The sequence below is a fragment of the Dipodomys merriami genome, unplaced genomic scaffold (assembly GCF_024711535.1).
Source record: "Dipodomys merriami isolate MVZ:Mamm:240054 unplaced genomic scaffold, mDipMer1.0.p SCAF_10, whole genome shotgun sequence".
Taxonomy (NCBI): domain Eukaryota; kingdom Metazoa; phylum Chordata; class Mammalia; order Rodentia; family Heteromyidae; genus Dipodomys; species Dipodomys merriami.
In genome coordinates this window covers 6034155-6049440 of record NW_027202271.1, presented here as the reverse complement: position 1 = coordinate 6049440, position 15286 = coordinate 6034155, and the positions used below count along the sequence as shown (strand labels likewise).

At 36.6% G+C, this 15286-nt stretch overlaps 1 protein-coding gene across 1 annotated transcript in view; it reads left to right on the top strand.

Annotated features, from left to right (window-relative positions):
- The window catches only part of Slc2a13 (solute carrier family 2 member 13), a 349959-nt gene that overhangs the window by 169820 nt on the left and 164853 nt on the right, over positions 1 to 15286 (top strand). Inside the window, exon 4 of the mRNA XM_070038876.1 lies at positions 1002 to 1110. Within this exon, the coding sequence (XP_069894977.1) occupies positions 1002 to 1110 (109 nt within the window). The remainder of the gene's footprint in view (positions 1 to 1001; positions 1111 to 15286) is intronic.

Sequence of the window (15286 nt, the reverse complement as noted above, 5' to 3'; positions counted from 1 at the left end):
AAACAGGCACTGCATGTGGACCCTTCTAAGAATACAAGGACCACTTAAATAACTATGCTTCTACAGTGGGCATTAGCTAGATTAGTCATCCTATTGGAAGTGTTGGTGATACAAATGTATAGCACTCTAGAATTGCTACAGATTCATAACTCTCCAGAAGTGCTCCAGATCCACAGCTCTCCAAAACTGCTTCAGATTCATAATACACCAGAATGAAGTATCACCATCAGTATTCCAGAACAGACCCAGACCCACACTGCTCCAGAATGGATCCAAACTCACAGCATTTCAGAACTGATCCAGTCTGACATAATGACCAAGAGATCTGTGCCATTTTGAAAACCATGGGTACTTTAAAATGATCACTGAATGCCTCTTAGGGAAGTATTCAAAATTTAAACATGTCCATATGTGTATGTAGACAAAAAATAAATATTCTTTTTTTCTTATTATTTCATCTTAGTAATTTTTACAAATAATAACCAGCATGATTATAACGATAGCTAATATTGAGTCCAAATTCCTTAATGTTAATTAAATAGAATGGAATAAATTTTATTTCCTGTTTTGTTTGTAATACATGCTATTCTTCTGGTTGATTGAAGCAATTCTGCCAATGGCTTTCTAAGTGGTCCCACATGGATAGATTTGAAATAATATGTAATTGCCAACACAGAGGAAGAACGAAAGGAATAATTAATAAATGAAGCTAGAAGGGATTTAAGGAAGAATGATTTTTAAGTTTCAGCTTCTTGTACCCATAAACTATTTTAACTTGAATTCTCTCAAGTTGCTATTACAGCATTTTAAACAAAAAAAAAAAAGTCTGTTTTAGAAAATATACATTGCACCTAGATTTCAATAAAAAGTATATTGTTCTATTTTTAAAATGTTCAGTAAGGTTGATTTCACAGACTTGGGGAAATTTATCCTAATGGGAATAATTACTATGAAAGCTAAAAAATAATAGATGTCTTTTTTCTTTCTTTCTTTTAAAAAAGCTGGACCTGTGATCTGCAGAATGCTGAGCTATCCCCCAACTCGCCGAGCTTTAATTGTGGGTTGTGGCCTTCAAATGTTCCAACAGCTCTCAGGCATTAACACCATCATGTATGTATTTCTTTCTGGCCTTTTATCGAAAATATTGTAAAAGGATTATTTTACATGGAGAAAACAATAGGAATCATAGTGATTTGTTATTGTTGAATGATTAGAAGTCTTCTTCGGTGATACACCCCAGGATGTTTAAAATCCTATTGTTTGTAACTGAGGAAGATTAATTCATTGCATTGGTTAGATTGTTGGTTTTGTTTGAAATAATTTGTCTTATTTCATCCAGTATTTCTGTATAGTATGAACTAATATGTCATTTTTATAAACCATCTCTCAGTAGTGGTTAGAAGGAAGTCATTGGGCATTGTCAGAAATTATGGCAATCTGGTAGAAGGGATGGAGAAGACAAAAATAGTCTGGTACTTACTAGTTTTCAGAGTAACCATGAAAGTTTTGTCTGTAATGAGGGTAGAGTATAATTGTGCTTTGTTCACTTAAAGTAAGCCTATTTTGTACTAGATACACAATTACTAGGATAGAATGTAGACCTGGTCTCTAGTCTTAACATCTATAGGTCCTGGGAGGAAACACATTATATAAACTCAGTTAAATATAGAATTTAAAATTGTGAGATCAGTCTACAGCACCTCTGTATCCCTACAGAGTAGATTTAAGATCCTAGATAAAAGAAGGCAGAGTAGAGGTTATTAGATTTTGTTTTCTTTCCTTTTTTTTCCTCTCCTCAAGTTATTGTTTTTTCCTCCTCTGCCTCTGTAACCAGAAGAGAGTTGCCAGATTTCATTGTTATTTTATTTCATTTTATTTTCTCCACTGATACTTTAATTTAAAATTTTACTTTATTATCTTTAGTTATACAAATGGGTTTCTATTCAACATAACTATGAGTACAGTACATCTAGATCAATGTCATCCCTTCCATAGTTCTCCCTGGAGGAAAAGCAAAGCCTACTTGTTGTTTAAAATTACTTATAAGAACAATAGAAAGAAAAAAAAAAGAACAATAGAAAGTATATAAAGTTAAAATTTTTCTGGCAAGTGATTTGTATGTGGGATTTCTGATGTTTTCCTTCCAAAATAACTCTATATCGTTAAGTAGTGATCATTTGAGAATAATAATTGGTGGAAATATTTATTACAAAATAAAGATTAGAATCCAGTGTCCCATTAGATTATGTCAAGATTTATTAAGGCTTTAACAAGAATGTCAGACCATAATTTCCTAGACTGTATTTTTTAATATTTTTCCCTCCCCCTGCTTCTGTTACTACTTTTTTCCTTGCCTTTCTGAGTTATATGACGTCCCAACTTCTGGCATAATGCCAAGCATGTTGTTTTTTTTTCTTAGTGTGTCATATCAGGTTCTGTTCTGAGATGTCACACCCTCCCTCACTGTAGTAACAATATAGATATTATAGCAGAGCCAGTACTGACTTTTCAAATGATTCCATGCAGTCATAACCTAGTATCAATATTCCAGCTGATCAGCCTGATATGTGTTCTATTTCTATAAGTACTTAGACATAATTGTTCTATCCTTTTTATTTGAGTATAGACAGTTGAAGCATTTCCAAGTTGAACTACTTAAAACTTACAAGCTTTTAAACATGTAAGCATAGAAAGGGGCTAAGGATGTGGTCAAGTTGTAGAGCTTCTGTCTAGTAAGCTTGAAGCCCCAAGTTCAAGCACCAGTACTGTCCCTACAACAGATAGGAATGAAGAATTTCATAATCTTCTTAAATAGGGATCACAAGCATAGTTAACTCTTGTTGCTATTATGTTCCAAGTTTAAATTATCACCATAGTCAATTTGTGATATCCAGTTAAATTATGATAAGAGGGTTTTCAGTATTTAATAGTACTCACTAAATACTAGTAGTTAACAAATTTCTCTAAATCTAGAAACTTTTCACAGAGATCAAGGGATTCAAGAATCCTAATATTCCTTAAGATTTGTGGTAGCCAGTAATAAGCTTTGTTCCTCCTAAGCTTCATGTGTTGTTTGTAATATTGTGATAGAGTGTTTGCTTGCTACTGAGTTTTAATGCTGTAAAATAGAAATAATAAAATAAATGATGGTTGAGCATACACTGTCTGTGGGATGCAAATATCAGGTCAGTCACCTGAATATGTTATTTGATGTGATGTTATTGTCCAGAAGTTAGGGAGTTAGAAATGCAAATAGTATGATTACTGGGCCAAAAAAAAACCCTTTGGGTGATTCAGAGTACATAATTTCAAACAGAATATAAAACCTCACTATCATCATGAGAGATGATACTACTGCTTATGATAAGACAGGAAATGAATCGTATGGGACTTTCATATGGTACATATCTTGTCCCTCTTGCTCTAGTCTCCATGTGTGCTTTTTGCTCATTTATGCTTAGGATTTAGTATACACTATCAGAAATTTTGTTTCTAGTTTAAACTAATCTCTGTATGAGTCCTTAAATTTTATAGGTTGTAGTTGGAAATGTTACTGTTTTTCTTAATTTTAAGAGTATAGTTTTGTTAATTTATGATTCTATTTTTATGCTTATTTCATCATTATAACACTATAAAATGTTCTACCTTTTTTCCTTTTTAATCTGAAATCAAGTAGATAGTCCTCGTTATAAGTTGAAATATACAAATTTCACTCTAAAGTCTTTGTACTGAAATAATTTAAAAATAATTTTATTACTATTACATCTTATTATTTAAAATGTTAATATTAAAATAATATTTAAATTCTATTTCTCACCAAGAAAAGTTCATAAAACAATCATATGGAAATATTAGATAAGTCACCCTCACAGTTATATATATATCCTAATAACCTATTTAATATCCTATCAAAATCAAGGAATTAGATACCTTTTTGAAATAAGTTTCCTGTGTTTGTGTTTGTCTGCATGTATCTGTATGTTATTTTAAATATCTCCTGAGTAACTTATTTCTTGATATCTCAACCTAGACTTTTCTCATCTGCATTTTGAACAGAGAATTTCTAAGTTCTAACAAAAATTACATACTGTGCCAGGAATAGTGGTTTATACCTATAATCTCAGCTACTTGGGAGGTAGAGGCAGGTAGAGCCTTGCATAAGCAGAAGGTGGTGGCAAAATGTTGTCTCAAAAAATAAAATCCAAAAGATTTAAGGGTCGTAACTCAAGTGATCAGTTAGAACAGTTGCTTAGTATACACAAGGCCATGGGCTTAGTCCTTTGCATTGAATAAAACATATATAGAAGCTACATTTAACTTTGAGGAGAACCAGTTTCCTAATATCCCTGTGATTGCTTAGTAACTTCAAGTATGCAGCTGAATAGATTAATAGATTATTCTCCTCTGGTCACAGAGGAGTAAATCAGATGGAATAGCAGCTTTCCAACTATAAAAGATCTGGTGTGGCTGCACTAATAACTGTCACATGTGTCAGAGTAAAGGGAGGAATGCTGAGATGATGTTTAATGTAATGAAAACTCCCAAGGAACTCTTACTGTGGCCTATTCTGAAATCTAGTTATAGTAGTAATAATTTTCTGTGTAAGAAAATTTATCTATGATTGCAATAAATGGAGGTTCCCTACATTATCCTAACCATGACCAAGATGTATAAGTTCATGTGTGAGTGTGTGTGAGAGAGAGAAACAAGACAAGATGGAAAAGAGGTGATATCTCCAGTCCTATGTGGATTTATTAGTATATTGGTATCTTGGTTTGTACACATGCGTGATACTGGGGTTTGAACTCAGAATATTACACTTACTATGCAGGCATTATAAAGGCATTACCCATGCCTTTAACTCTTTTTTGCTTTAGTTATTTATTCAGATAGAGTCTTACATTTTTGCCTCAGCCAACTTCAGATCAAGATTCTCCTACCCATGTCTCTCCTACCCTGGGGTCACAGTTGTATAACCACTAGATGCATCCCTAATGTCTTGCTTCCTTTAAAACACACACACACACACACACACACACACACACACACACACACACACACACACACACACACACACACACACACACACACACACACACACACACACACACACCCTGGGGTCACAGTTGTATAACCACTAGATGCATCCCTAGTGTCTTGCTTCCTTTAAAATACACACACACACACACACACACACACACACACACACACACACACACACACACACACACACACACACGTTCTAATAAATATATAATGAACCCGTCTTGGAAAGGTGAAAAATAGGGTTGTTTTGCCTGGAAATACTAAGTAGTTATGACTAAAGGAGAATACACTTAGGAGTAGAACCCAAAGGCATAACATCTCTGAACATTTAAAATACTATTTATCAAAATGAATTCTAGGAAGAGGAAACATGGTTTTTATTGGTGGTGGTGGTGTTTGTTTTTGTTTAGTTCTTTTATCTGTCTTTTAGGGGGTAGCAAAGGAAGGCACAATAAAATGGAGGGAGGAAGGATGAACAAATGTAGTGATGGTATTCAGCAGATACTCTGGAAAATGAACTATGCAAGTTGTAGGTAGGGACAGAAGGGGGAAACTGGGGGAAAATGAAGGAAGGGGTAAGTAACATTGTCTAAAAAGAAATGTACTTATTACCTGACTTAGGAAATGATTACTACTCTGTACAACACCTTAATAATAAAATTACATTAAAAAGACAAAGTAGTTAAATGAATTACTCTAAGGCCACACAAGAAAAAAACAGTAAAGAGAGGGTGATCCAGAATTTTATGTTTTGAATCTGCTTCAAAGAAGCCTGTGAAAGAATACTCTTGCTCTAGGCACTCAGTCTTCTACTTTGTTTTTCTTCACCTGTGCTGACATCCTGGTATAGTTAACAACAGAGTTTTCATGAACCAGGCCTAGAATGCCAACCAGCTACTGGCTACTGTTCTCCCAGAAGTGTAACACATACCTAGGTAGACAAAGTCCAACCTAGGCAGCTAGTTATAGCTGGCCCCAGTCTTCTTCTTTTAAGTCACTCTTCTTTCAGAGTAATGATGCCAGCTTCATCTCTTCTTACCACTTCCTCCCTCCCCTCCCCCACATCTTTAAAAAAAGAAACTAAGTCAAAGTAAGAATGGAGAACAGACAGTGGCTGTGATAGTATGCACATAGATCATTGTTTCCACAGCTGCCCCACTTGCATACAGGAAACTTCTTTCTTTGAATCTACAAGAGAGAGCAAAGGCATCTAGAAGATACCTCTTATAAATAGTGATATTATAGAAATATTTATTGAGCATTCAATACCAGTTGCTGGCACTTGACAAGCAGAGGCAGCTTGGCTACATAAAGAATTCACTATGTGAGAACAACAAAGGAAGGGGTAACAACAATCGACAAGAAATGTACTCATTACCTTACTCCTGTAACTGTAATCCCTCTCTACATCTTTACAATAAAATACAATTTAAAATAAAGAATTCACTATGTGAATTCTAGCAAGAAGACCCTGCCTTGAATGAATGGATGAATAAATGATGCTACTCTTGTTTATGTAGTATCTCAATAAATTTGCACAGATAAAGGAAGAAGTAGGAGAAAACAGCAATGCTCTCAACTGTATGCTTGTTATGTCATAACCAATATTTTTCTGCTTCACATATGTATATATATGTTGTCATGATTTTTAAGTATATACTTACATATATAATATGAGATGTGTTAGAGATGGTACTTTAAATCAAGCATGAAATTCATAGTTCTATATATACTTGAGACATAGTCTACAGCTAATTGTGCACAATTTTTTAGTGCATCTGTGTTTTGACTGCTACCTGGCACATGAGATCAGGTGTAGAGTTTTCTATTTGTGGAGACATGTTGGCCCTCAGAAAGTTTCTGATTTTGGAGCAATTCATTGTAGTTTTTTTAAGTAAGAGAAGTGTAGCTTGCTGGGCTCTTGTCAGTAATCCTAACTACTCAGGAGGCTGAGATCTGAGGAACAACCTTAGAAACCAGCCTGGGAAAACAAATCTGTGAGACTCTTATCTCCAGTTAGCCAAAAGCCAGAAATGGAATTGTGGCTTAAATGACAGAATGCCAGCTGTGAGTGAGAAAGGGTGAGATCTTGAGTTCCAGCCTCAGTACACACACACACACACACACACACACACACCACACACACACACACACACACACACACACACACACACACACACAGCATCCTTCTTAAGAATTATAAAGTTCATCAAATTAAGTATTCTCATACCTAGTTGAGTCTCTGTGTGTGTGTGTGTGTGTGTGTGTATGTGTGTGCATGTGGGTGTGCGTGTGTGTACATGCACATGTGTGGTGGTCCTGGGACTAGAGCTCAGGGCTTGGGAACAGCCCTGAGCTTCTTTTGCTCAAGGCTAGTGCTTTACCACTTTGAGCGAAAGTTCCACTTCTAGCAATTTGGTAGTTTTTATCGGAGATAAGAATCTCATGGATATTCCTGCCCAGGCTGGCTTCAAACTGCTAACCTTAGATCTCAGCCTATTGAGTAGCTAGGATTATAGGCTTGAGCCACTGGCACCCAGCTACAAGTCGTTTTTTAAATAACCTTGATCTAGACTTCCTAGCCAAGCCAGTCTGGTATTTGAATGAGTCATTTATGTTGTTAATCCTATTTAATTAATTTAATTTTCTAAGTACAGTATTTCTGGATCTGTTCCATTCGCTTATTTTATCATCAACAATTTCTCTTAGTACAAAAAAATTACAACACAATCAGGAAGCAAGGCACTTGCAGTCATGGCCAGATGGCAGGAATTGTAGAGAAAAATAATGGTGACAGGAAATAAGAAAAAAGAGTGAGTTTAAAAGTTCTCAAGTCTGAACTGGGCCTGAAGTTGTGATCCCTCTGTGATTCTCATCAGGTGTTGTCAGTGAACCCCAGCACCTCACTACAGTGCTGCATTCCTCTCTTGAGCTCCTCAGTAGGACTCTAGTCAAAGAATTTATTGAAAGACAAAATTCTTAGCTTGCTTGATTATTTCAAGATGAGTATTTTTCTCCTGTGTTCATTGGATGAAAGTTTTTGTGTAAGTGGGAATATGTTGGGATTCACTCTTTTGAAAGATTAGTATAATATAATTTGATGAATGTTAACCTCTAACAGTCAGGAAGATTGCTTTCAAGTCCGTCTCCAGCATGGAACTTTGGACATGCAGTTAATTGACTTTAGTCAAATGACCTACAGAGTAAAGCAAATGAAATTTTAATGTATGTTTGAATGAGGAAAATAAATGAGTTCCAAGTCAAAGCCAAAACACTTGAAATAGTAATACTTTCAACCTTTCTTTGATGCAAAATTGCAATATTGCATATAATTCATTCTCATCTTAAGAAATGGTTTTTGTTCATTGTAATTTGCAATTTATTGAATGGTTACAGCACAATGGTCATTGTCCTAGATCTTTAGTTTCTTATATATTTAGACCAGATATTTATTTCCCAAGACTACTTATGGTTCATAATGCCTCTTCATCCAAATATTTTAGGACCTTTCACCTGAGGTGATTAAACTTTCCTTGGTTTCCATAGTGTTGAAGACGGGCTCAGCCCTGTGAACTTCACATCAAGACTCTGAAAAGAATGACTTTGTAGTGGAACAATTAGAATGTTCCCAGTCACTTTTTATTTCCCTATGCACATGTTGTGCACCCATTTTAGTTTAGGTTCCTTCAAAAGCAGAATCTAAACAGGTCTGAGCACCCACAGTGTTTTGGAGTAATACCAAGAAGCACCAGGAAGGGACTAAGAAATGTAGGATAGGGAAGGAAGAAAAGAGAATAAAGTATCCTTTGGTTAGCAGATTATCTCAGTAAGTAACTTAAGTGCTGCCAAGTGCTCCAGGATTCCTTGAGCAATCTCTCATACTTACAGTGTTCTCAAGCAGGTAAGTAGAGGGTCAAGGGGAGTTGAACTAGAAACTGTTGAATTCTGTCGTAAATTTTCACTGCAGCGCAAACTAAGAAAGGAATTAAGAGCATATGTGGCAGGGCCTTAAGATTGGTGAAAATTTAAGGTCTTCAGTTAGGCATGCTAACTTATGCCTCTTATCTCAAATTCTTGGAAAGCAAATTTGGGGAGGATGACATTTTGAGGCCACCGTGGCAAGATGTTAATAAGACCCCATATCATGGAATAACTTGAACATGTCATCTCAGCAATCTAGGAGGCCATCAGTCAGAGGATCATCATGGTCTGGGTGGCCGCAACAACAAAGGTCCTATCTAAAAAATAATTGACGCAAAATAGAGCTGGGAGTGGCTCAAGTAATAGACCACCTGTCTAGCAAGACCAAAGCCTTAGACCAAATGCTAGTATTGTGCCATCTCAAAAAAGAAAAAAAAAATCCATGTGTTCAGAATTAAGTTAATACGGACAGGGATTCACTTCCTTACTGCATTTCATAGTTGCAGCAAATTCAGTTCAGTGAAAAAAAATCAGTGATTGTGGGGACTAAACAATAAAATGAGAAATGTATGATTAAGAAAAAGGTGAGAGTATATTTTCTTGAATATTGTCATTGATTTTCTTTGTGTAATACACATATAATTTTTCTTGGCACAAGAATCTTAAAAATACATGTCAGGTTGTAATAGCCCCACAAAAAATAAAATACCTAGGAAGTAACTTAACCAAAGAAGTGAAGGACCTCTATGATGAAAACTTTAAAAACTTGTAAAAGGAAATCAAAACAGAACTTAGAAAGTCGCAAAAACTCCCATGCTCCTGGATTGGAAAGATCAACATTGTGAAAATGGCAATACTTCCCAAGGCTATCTACAAATTCAGTGCGATACCTATCAATATTCCAACCTCATTCTTCAAGGAAATAGAAGACGCAATCCAAAAATTCATATGGAACAATACAAGACCCCGAATAGCAAAAACGATCCTCAACAGAAACAACAGTGCTGGAGGAATATCAATACCAAATTTCAAACTCTACTACAAAGCCATAGTAATCAAAACAGCTTGGTACTGGCACAAGAACAGACCTCAGGACTGATGGAATAGAATTGAAAAATCCAGAAATGAACCTAAAGACCTACAGGCATCTAATCTTTGATAAGGGAGCTAAAAAAATAGAATGGAAGAAAGACAGCCTCTTCAGTAAATGGTGCTGGCAAAATTGGTTAATCATTTGTAGAAAACTAAAGCTAGATCCTTATATATCACCCTGCACTGGAATCAACTCCAAATGGATCAAAGACCTCAGAGTCAAAGCAGACACTCAGAAAACATTACAGGATGGAATAGGAGAAACCCTAGGTCTCCTTGGCACAGGCCGAAATTTTCTTTTCTTTTTTTTTTTTTTACATTTTTTTTAAATTGTGAAAATACTGTACAGAGGGGTTACAGTTACATGGGCAAGATAATGAGTACATTTCTTATCAAGCATTGTAGCCTCCTCCTTTGTTTCCCCTTCCCATCCCTTCCCATCCTCCCCCTGCTCCCCCCACCCAATCCTCCCCGCTCCCCCCCCACCAAAGTTGTAAAGTTCATTTTCAACATAATGACTTGTACATCACATTGTTGCAATGGGTCCACCTGTATCCTTATTTAAACTATTTGTTTTTCCCCTTCCCCTCCACAAATTATACCGACATCTTAATAGAGACCCAGAAACACAACAAATCAAAGAAACATTGGACAAATGGGTCTGCATGAAATTGTAGTGCTTCTGCATGGCAAAGGACATAGCAAGCAAGATCAATAGAAAGCCAATGGATTGGGAGAAGATCTTCACTAACCATACAATGGACAAGGGTCTCATATCTAAAATATACTTAGAACTCAAGAAATTAAATCCCCCAACAACAAATCATCAAAGAAATAACTGCCCGATTAATAAATTAGCTAAAAACTTAAAGAGAGACTTCTCGGAAGAGGAAATAAGAATGAACAATAGACACATGCAGAAATACTCAACTTCTCTAGCCACAAAAGAAATGCAAATCAAAACAACATTGAGATTCTACCTCACCCCAGTTAGAATGGCTATAATCAAGAAACCTAATAACAGATACTGGAGGGCGTGTGGACAGAAGGAAACCCTACTGCATTGTTGGTAGGAATGTAAACTTGTTCAACCACTTTGGAAAGCAGTATGGAGGTTCCTCAAAAGACTCGACATAGAGCTGTTCTATGACCCAGCAATCCCACTTTTAGGCATTTTCCCAAATGATCACAAACAAGGCCATTCTATCGCAGCATTATTTACCATAGCTAAGATATGGAACCAACCCAGATGCTCTTCAGTAGATGAATGGATCAAGAAAATGTGAGATAGGTAGACAGACAGACAGACAGACAGACAGACAGACAGACAGACAGACAGACAGACAGACAGACAGACAGATAGATAGATAGATAGATAGATGAATTCTATGCCTCCATCAGAAAGAATGACCCTGCCCCATTTGTTAGGAAATGGAAAGGCTTGGAAAAAATTATATTAAGTGAAGTAAGCCTGACTCAAAAGAAATAGAGGTCTCGTGGTTGCCCTTATCTGCAATAACTAGTATATGTCTAGGACAAGCAAAAAAGCTCAAAAGCTATGTATATATGACCATATAATCTGATGCTAAGCAAAATGAACCCCAAGATAGGGACAGGAGGTTTTATCTTTGTTGCTGTTCTTCTTAATGTACTTATAATATACTATGTGATTTTTTTTTGTTTCTTTTATTTATCCTTCCCCCATGGTACAATCCCTGTTGTCACTGTATTTGATTCTAGTTCCCTGCATCTTGTATATACATTTTTCTAATTTGGGGAGGGGAAGGGAAATAAGAAAATGCTGAAATAAGGGTACATGATGACCCAGTGTAATAAGGAGATGTACAAGACACTATGTTGAAAACTAACTTTACAATTTTGCGGGGAGATGGAGGGAAGAGATGGAGGAGTTGGGGAGGTGGGGAGGAAAGTGATAGTAGGGAAAATATAAAGGAGGGTGTAACTATGTTCTATAGGAAAATAGACTCATTACTTTGCTCGTGTAACTGTAACCCCTCTCTACAGTATCTTTACAATAAAAAAAATATTAAAAATTTACCCCATTGTTACTGTATTCAAAGATTCATATGGTATAGTTTTTGTTATTGAGAAGTCTTTATTCTACCTAAGTGGAGAGACACACAAATAATTCTGTCACCTTACAAAATCCTAGTTAATATGCTGGAGGAATACAGGTAGGTAAAGAGCAGGGCATACAAATAATTTTTGTTACATTCTAAAATTTTTCTTTATATGTATCTGTTTTGTGGGCATAGGTGTACGTGAAATACTAATGTCACTTTTGGTATTTGTTCTGGATGTGAATGCAAACCCATTCATATATGCTGGAGGTGTAAACTCCACAGCTATGGGACTTTTCAGGGCCTGAGTGATGGAGAAACCTGTAATTGTCAGGTTCTTAGCATGATTCAGCAAGATAGCATACCTGATTCAGGCCCATCGGAGAGCCAAATCCTTGTAAACTACCCTTCTGCTCAATGTGTTTTGAATATTAGACATTCTTGGGCATTTGTGGAAGGCAGAAACCATTAATCTGTCCACTTTGATCTTTACTCAGTCAGTTCAGGATTTGAAGTATCCCTTGTAGATACTCAGTTGCCCTACTTTTATGTCTATTTTCATAGGAAAGAGTCATGGCAGTATTTTTCTTCTAATTTGTAGATGTTGGAATAGCATTGTCTCTACTAGGAGTAGGCAAGTTCTTTTTATCTTAGATTTAACTCAGTGAGAAAAGTCCCCATTGACCTTGGAACATTAAAGCTAGTGTTGCTACATTAAGTGGTGGGGGATCTGTAGCTAAGTGTATCCCAGCTGGCTTAACTTGCACCTTCCAGCAAAAGTTTGTCCAAAAAAAATGGTCAAATCCTTTTGGCATGTATTCCAAAACATATGAATTTTAGGGCCTTGGTGATAATTAATGGCAGTTCATCTCCATGGTTCATAAAATGTTAGCAACTCAGGTTTTGTCATTTCCAGGATAATTTTTGGAAACAGGAAGACATAATTTCCTTGCCTACCCTTTTATCTGGCTCCTGGTTTTACTGAAATTCACGGAGAATAAAGGAAGGTGATGCTAATGCGTTGAAACAGCATGAAATCTAGGAATGTACCCCAGGAAATAGACTTGCTGTTTCAATAAAGCAGAACTTTGTCCCTGAAATCAAATATGAATTTGAGAGTAGCACCATGCTGGGTGATTTCAAGTGGACTATTATAACCTGGTCAAATTGCTTACGTCTGGAATCACTCTTTCAACAGACCTGTTTTGAAGATGAAACAAGTTACCCAAGTACCAGCCACATAAGAGGTGATTAAAGAAGGTTGGGAGTTCTGTTTTCCTCTTCCCACATCCACAGTCATCATCCTCTCTGTGAGTCAGCTGTCCAGGCTATAAACACTTGGCCATAGTGATTTTTGTTTTTGTTTTGTTTTTAAATGTTTCCCCCCTCACAGTATTGCATCCTGAGTCAGGTTCATACCTTTTCCCAATCTATTTGCAGCATAGATGGATTTCTCCAGGCATTGTTTTATAATCTTATATTCCCGTGGTTTCAGTGATCATCTCTCTCCATGTTGAAGATAACCCAGACCGCACTACAGAGCAGAAAACCTCTTTTTGATGCTTTTATGTAACTAAAATTGCCCTCAACAAGTTTATAGGGAGTGGGGGTCCTCACAAGGGAGGGATCCAAGCAGTCCTGGTTCAAGGTCCGTTGAGTTTCTACAGAGAGAAGTCCTGAATTCCAGGATAATCACTCAGTCCATAGCATTTATTTAGGGAACTTAAAGAATGACACAGTGTATCCTGAAGACAGAATCTGTTCTACTTAGGTATGTCCCCACCAGGGATGTTAAGAAAAGAGTTCATAGGAAGGTAAGAGGTAAGGGTCAGTTCCTTTGAGTATTGGGACTCAGAGTCAGTTCCTTTTGATCAGCAATCTCCATACCTTCTTGGGATCCTGGCTTGGACTCAAGCTTATAGAAAAACCATGCAGCTGATTGGCTCCTAGAGTGATCAAGATGTAGGGGGAGGGGGATAACTAGGGAACCCTACAGATACACACCTATATTCAATCCTGGCACATTTCTGCTTGGATATATCCCACTAATCACCACTCTCAACATGCACAAGCCTGAATCCTGGTTACTCCCATCAGTTCTTCCCCTTATCCTGTATTCCCTAGTCAATGTGAGCTTGGGAGCCAACACACCCCAATACAGTCAGTTTAACTTCTTTCATATTTACTTCTTTAATACCCTTATGCCATTCCTGCTTTCTTCATTCTAATGATCTCTCAGGCTCTGCTTTAGTGAGGGATCTCTGTGCTGACAACTAACAAAATCCCACTCACACTTCAAAAAGAGATCAGTTTACCATATACTCAAAAAGTGGAAATACAACTTGTCCTAGCCAAAGGGGGAAACTAGAGAGTCACTTAGTACCCAATCTCGATATCCATATTATATCTTTTTTTTCCTGCTCTCTGGAAGCATGCATCCTTTTTTTCAGAGATTTTCCTTTTTTATTACCCATAACCTTAGATATACTTTTAAGCCCAAACACCTATAATAGATTGACTGGAATTGTCCCAGTTCCCAAGAGAATAAGCATGACAAATATTTCTTAGCTGAAGCAGGCAGGGAAAAGGGGTTGGGTGATACTGTAAATGGTAGACTTTTCTCCTGTAACTCACCTCCCTCTGTTTGTCCTTCATGTGTCATTTTGACTAAAATAACTGAATGGTTTCTCACAGCTTTCAGCAGAATTTAATGCTTTCATGGGTAGCTCAGAGAACATTCAACATTCAAACTGCAGCAAGCCATTGTATAATTGCTAGTACTGAATAACCCATCATGAGTTTTGTTTGGGTTTCAACCCCAAAGATTTCCATTAAAAATGTAAGTGATCTGAAAACATTACAGGATGGAATAGGAGAAACCCTAGGTCTCCTTGGCACAGGCCAAAATTTTCTTAATAGAGACCCAGAAACACAACAAATCAAAGAAATGTTGGACAAATGGGATTGCATGAAATTGCAGAGCTTCTGCATGGCAAAGGACATAGCTAGCAAGATCAATAGAAAGCCCACGGATTGGGAGAAGATCTTCACTAGCCATACAACAGACAAGGGTCTCATATCTAAAATATACCTGGAACTCAAAAAATTAAATCCCCCAACAAAAACTCTTCAAAGAAACAACTGCC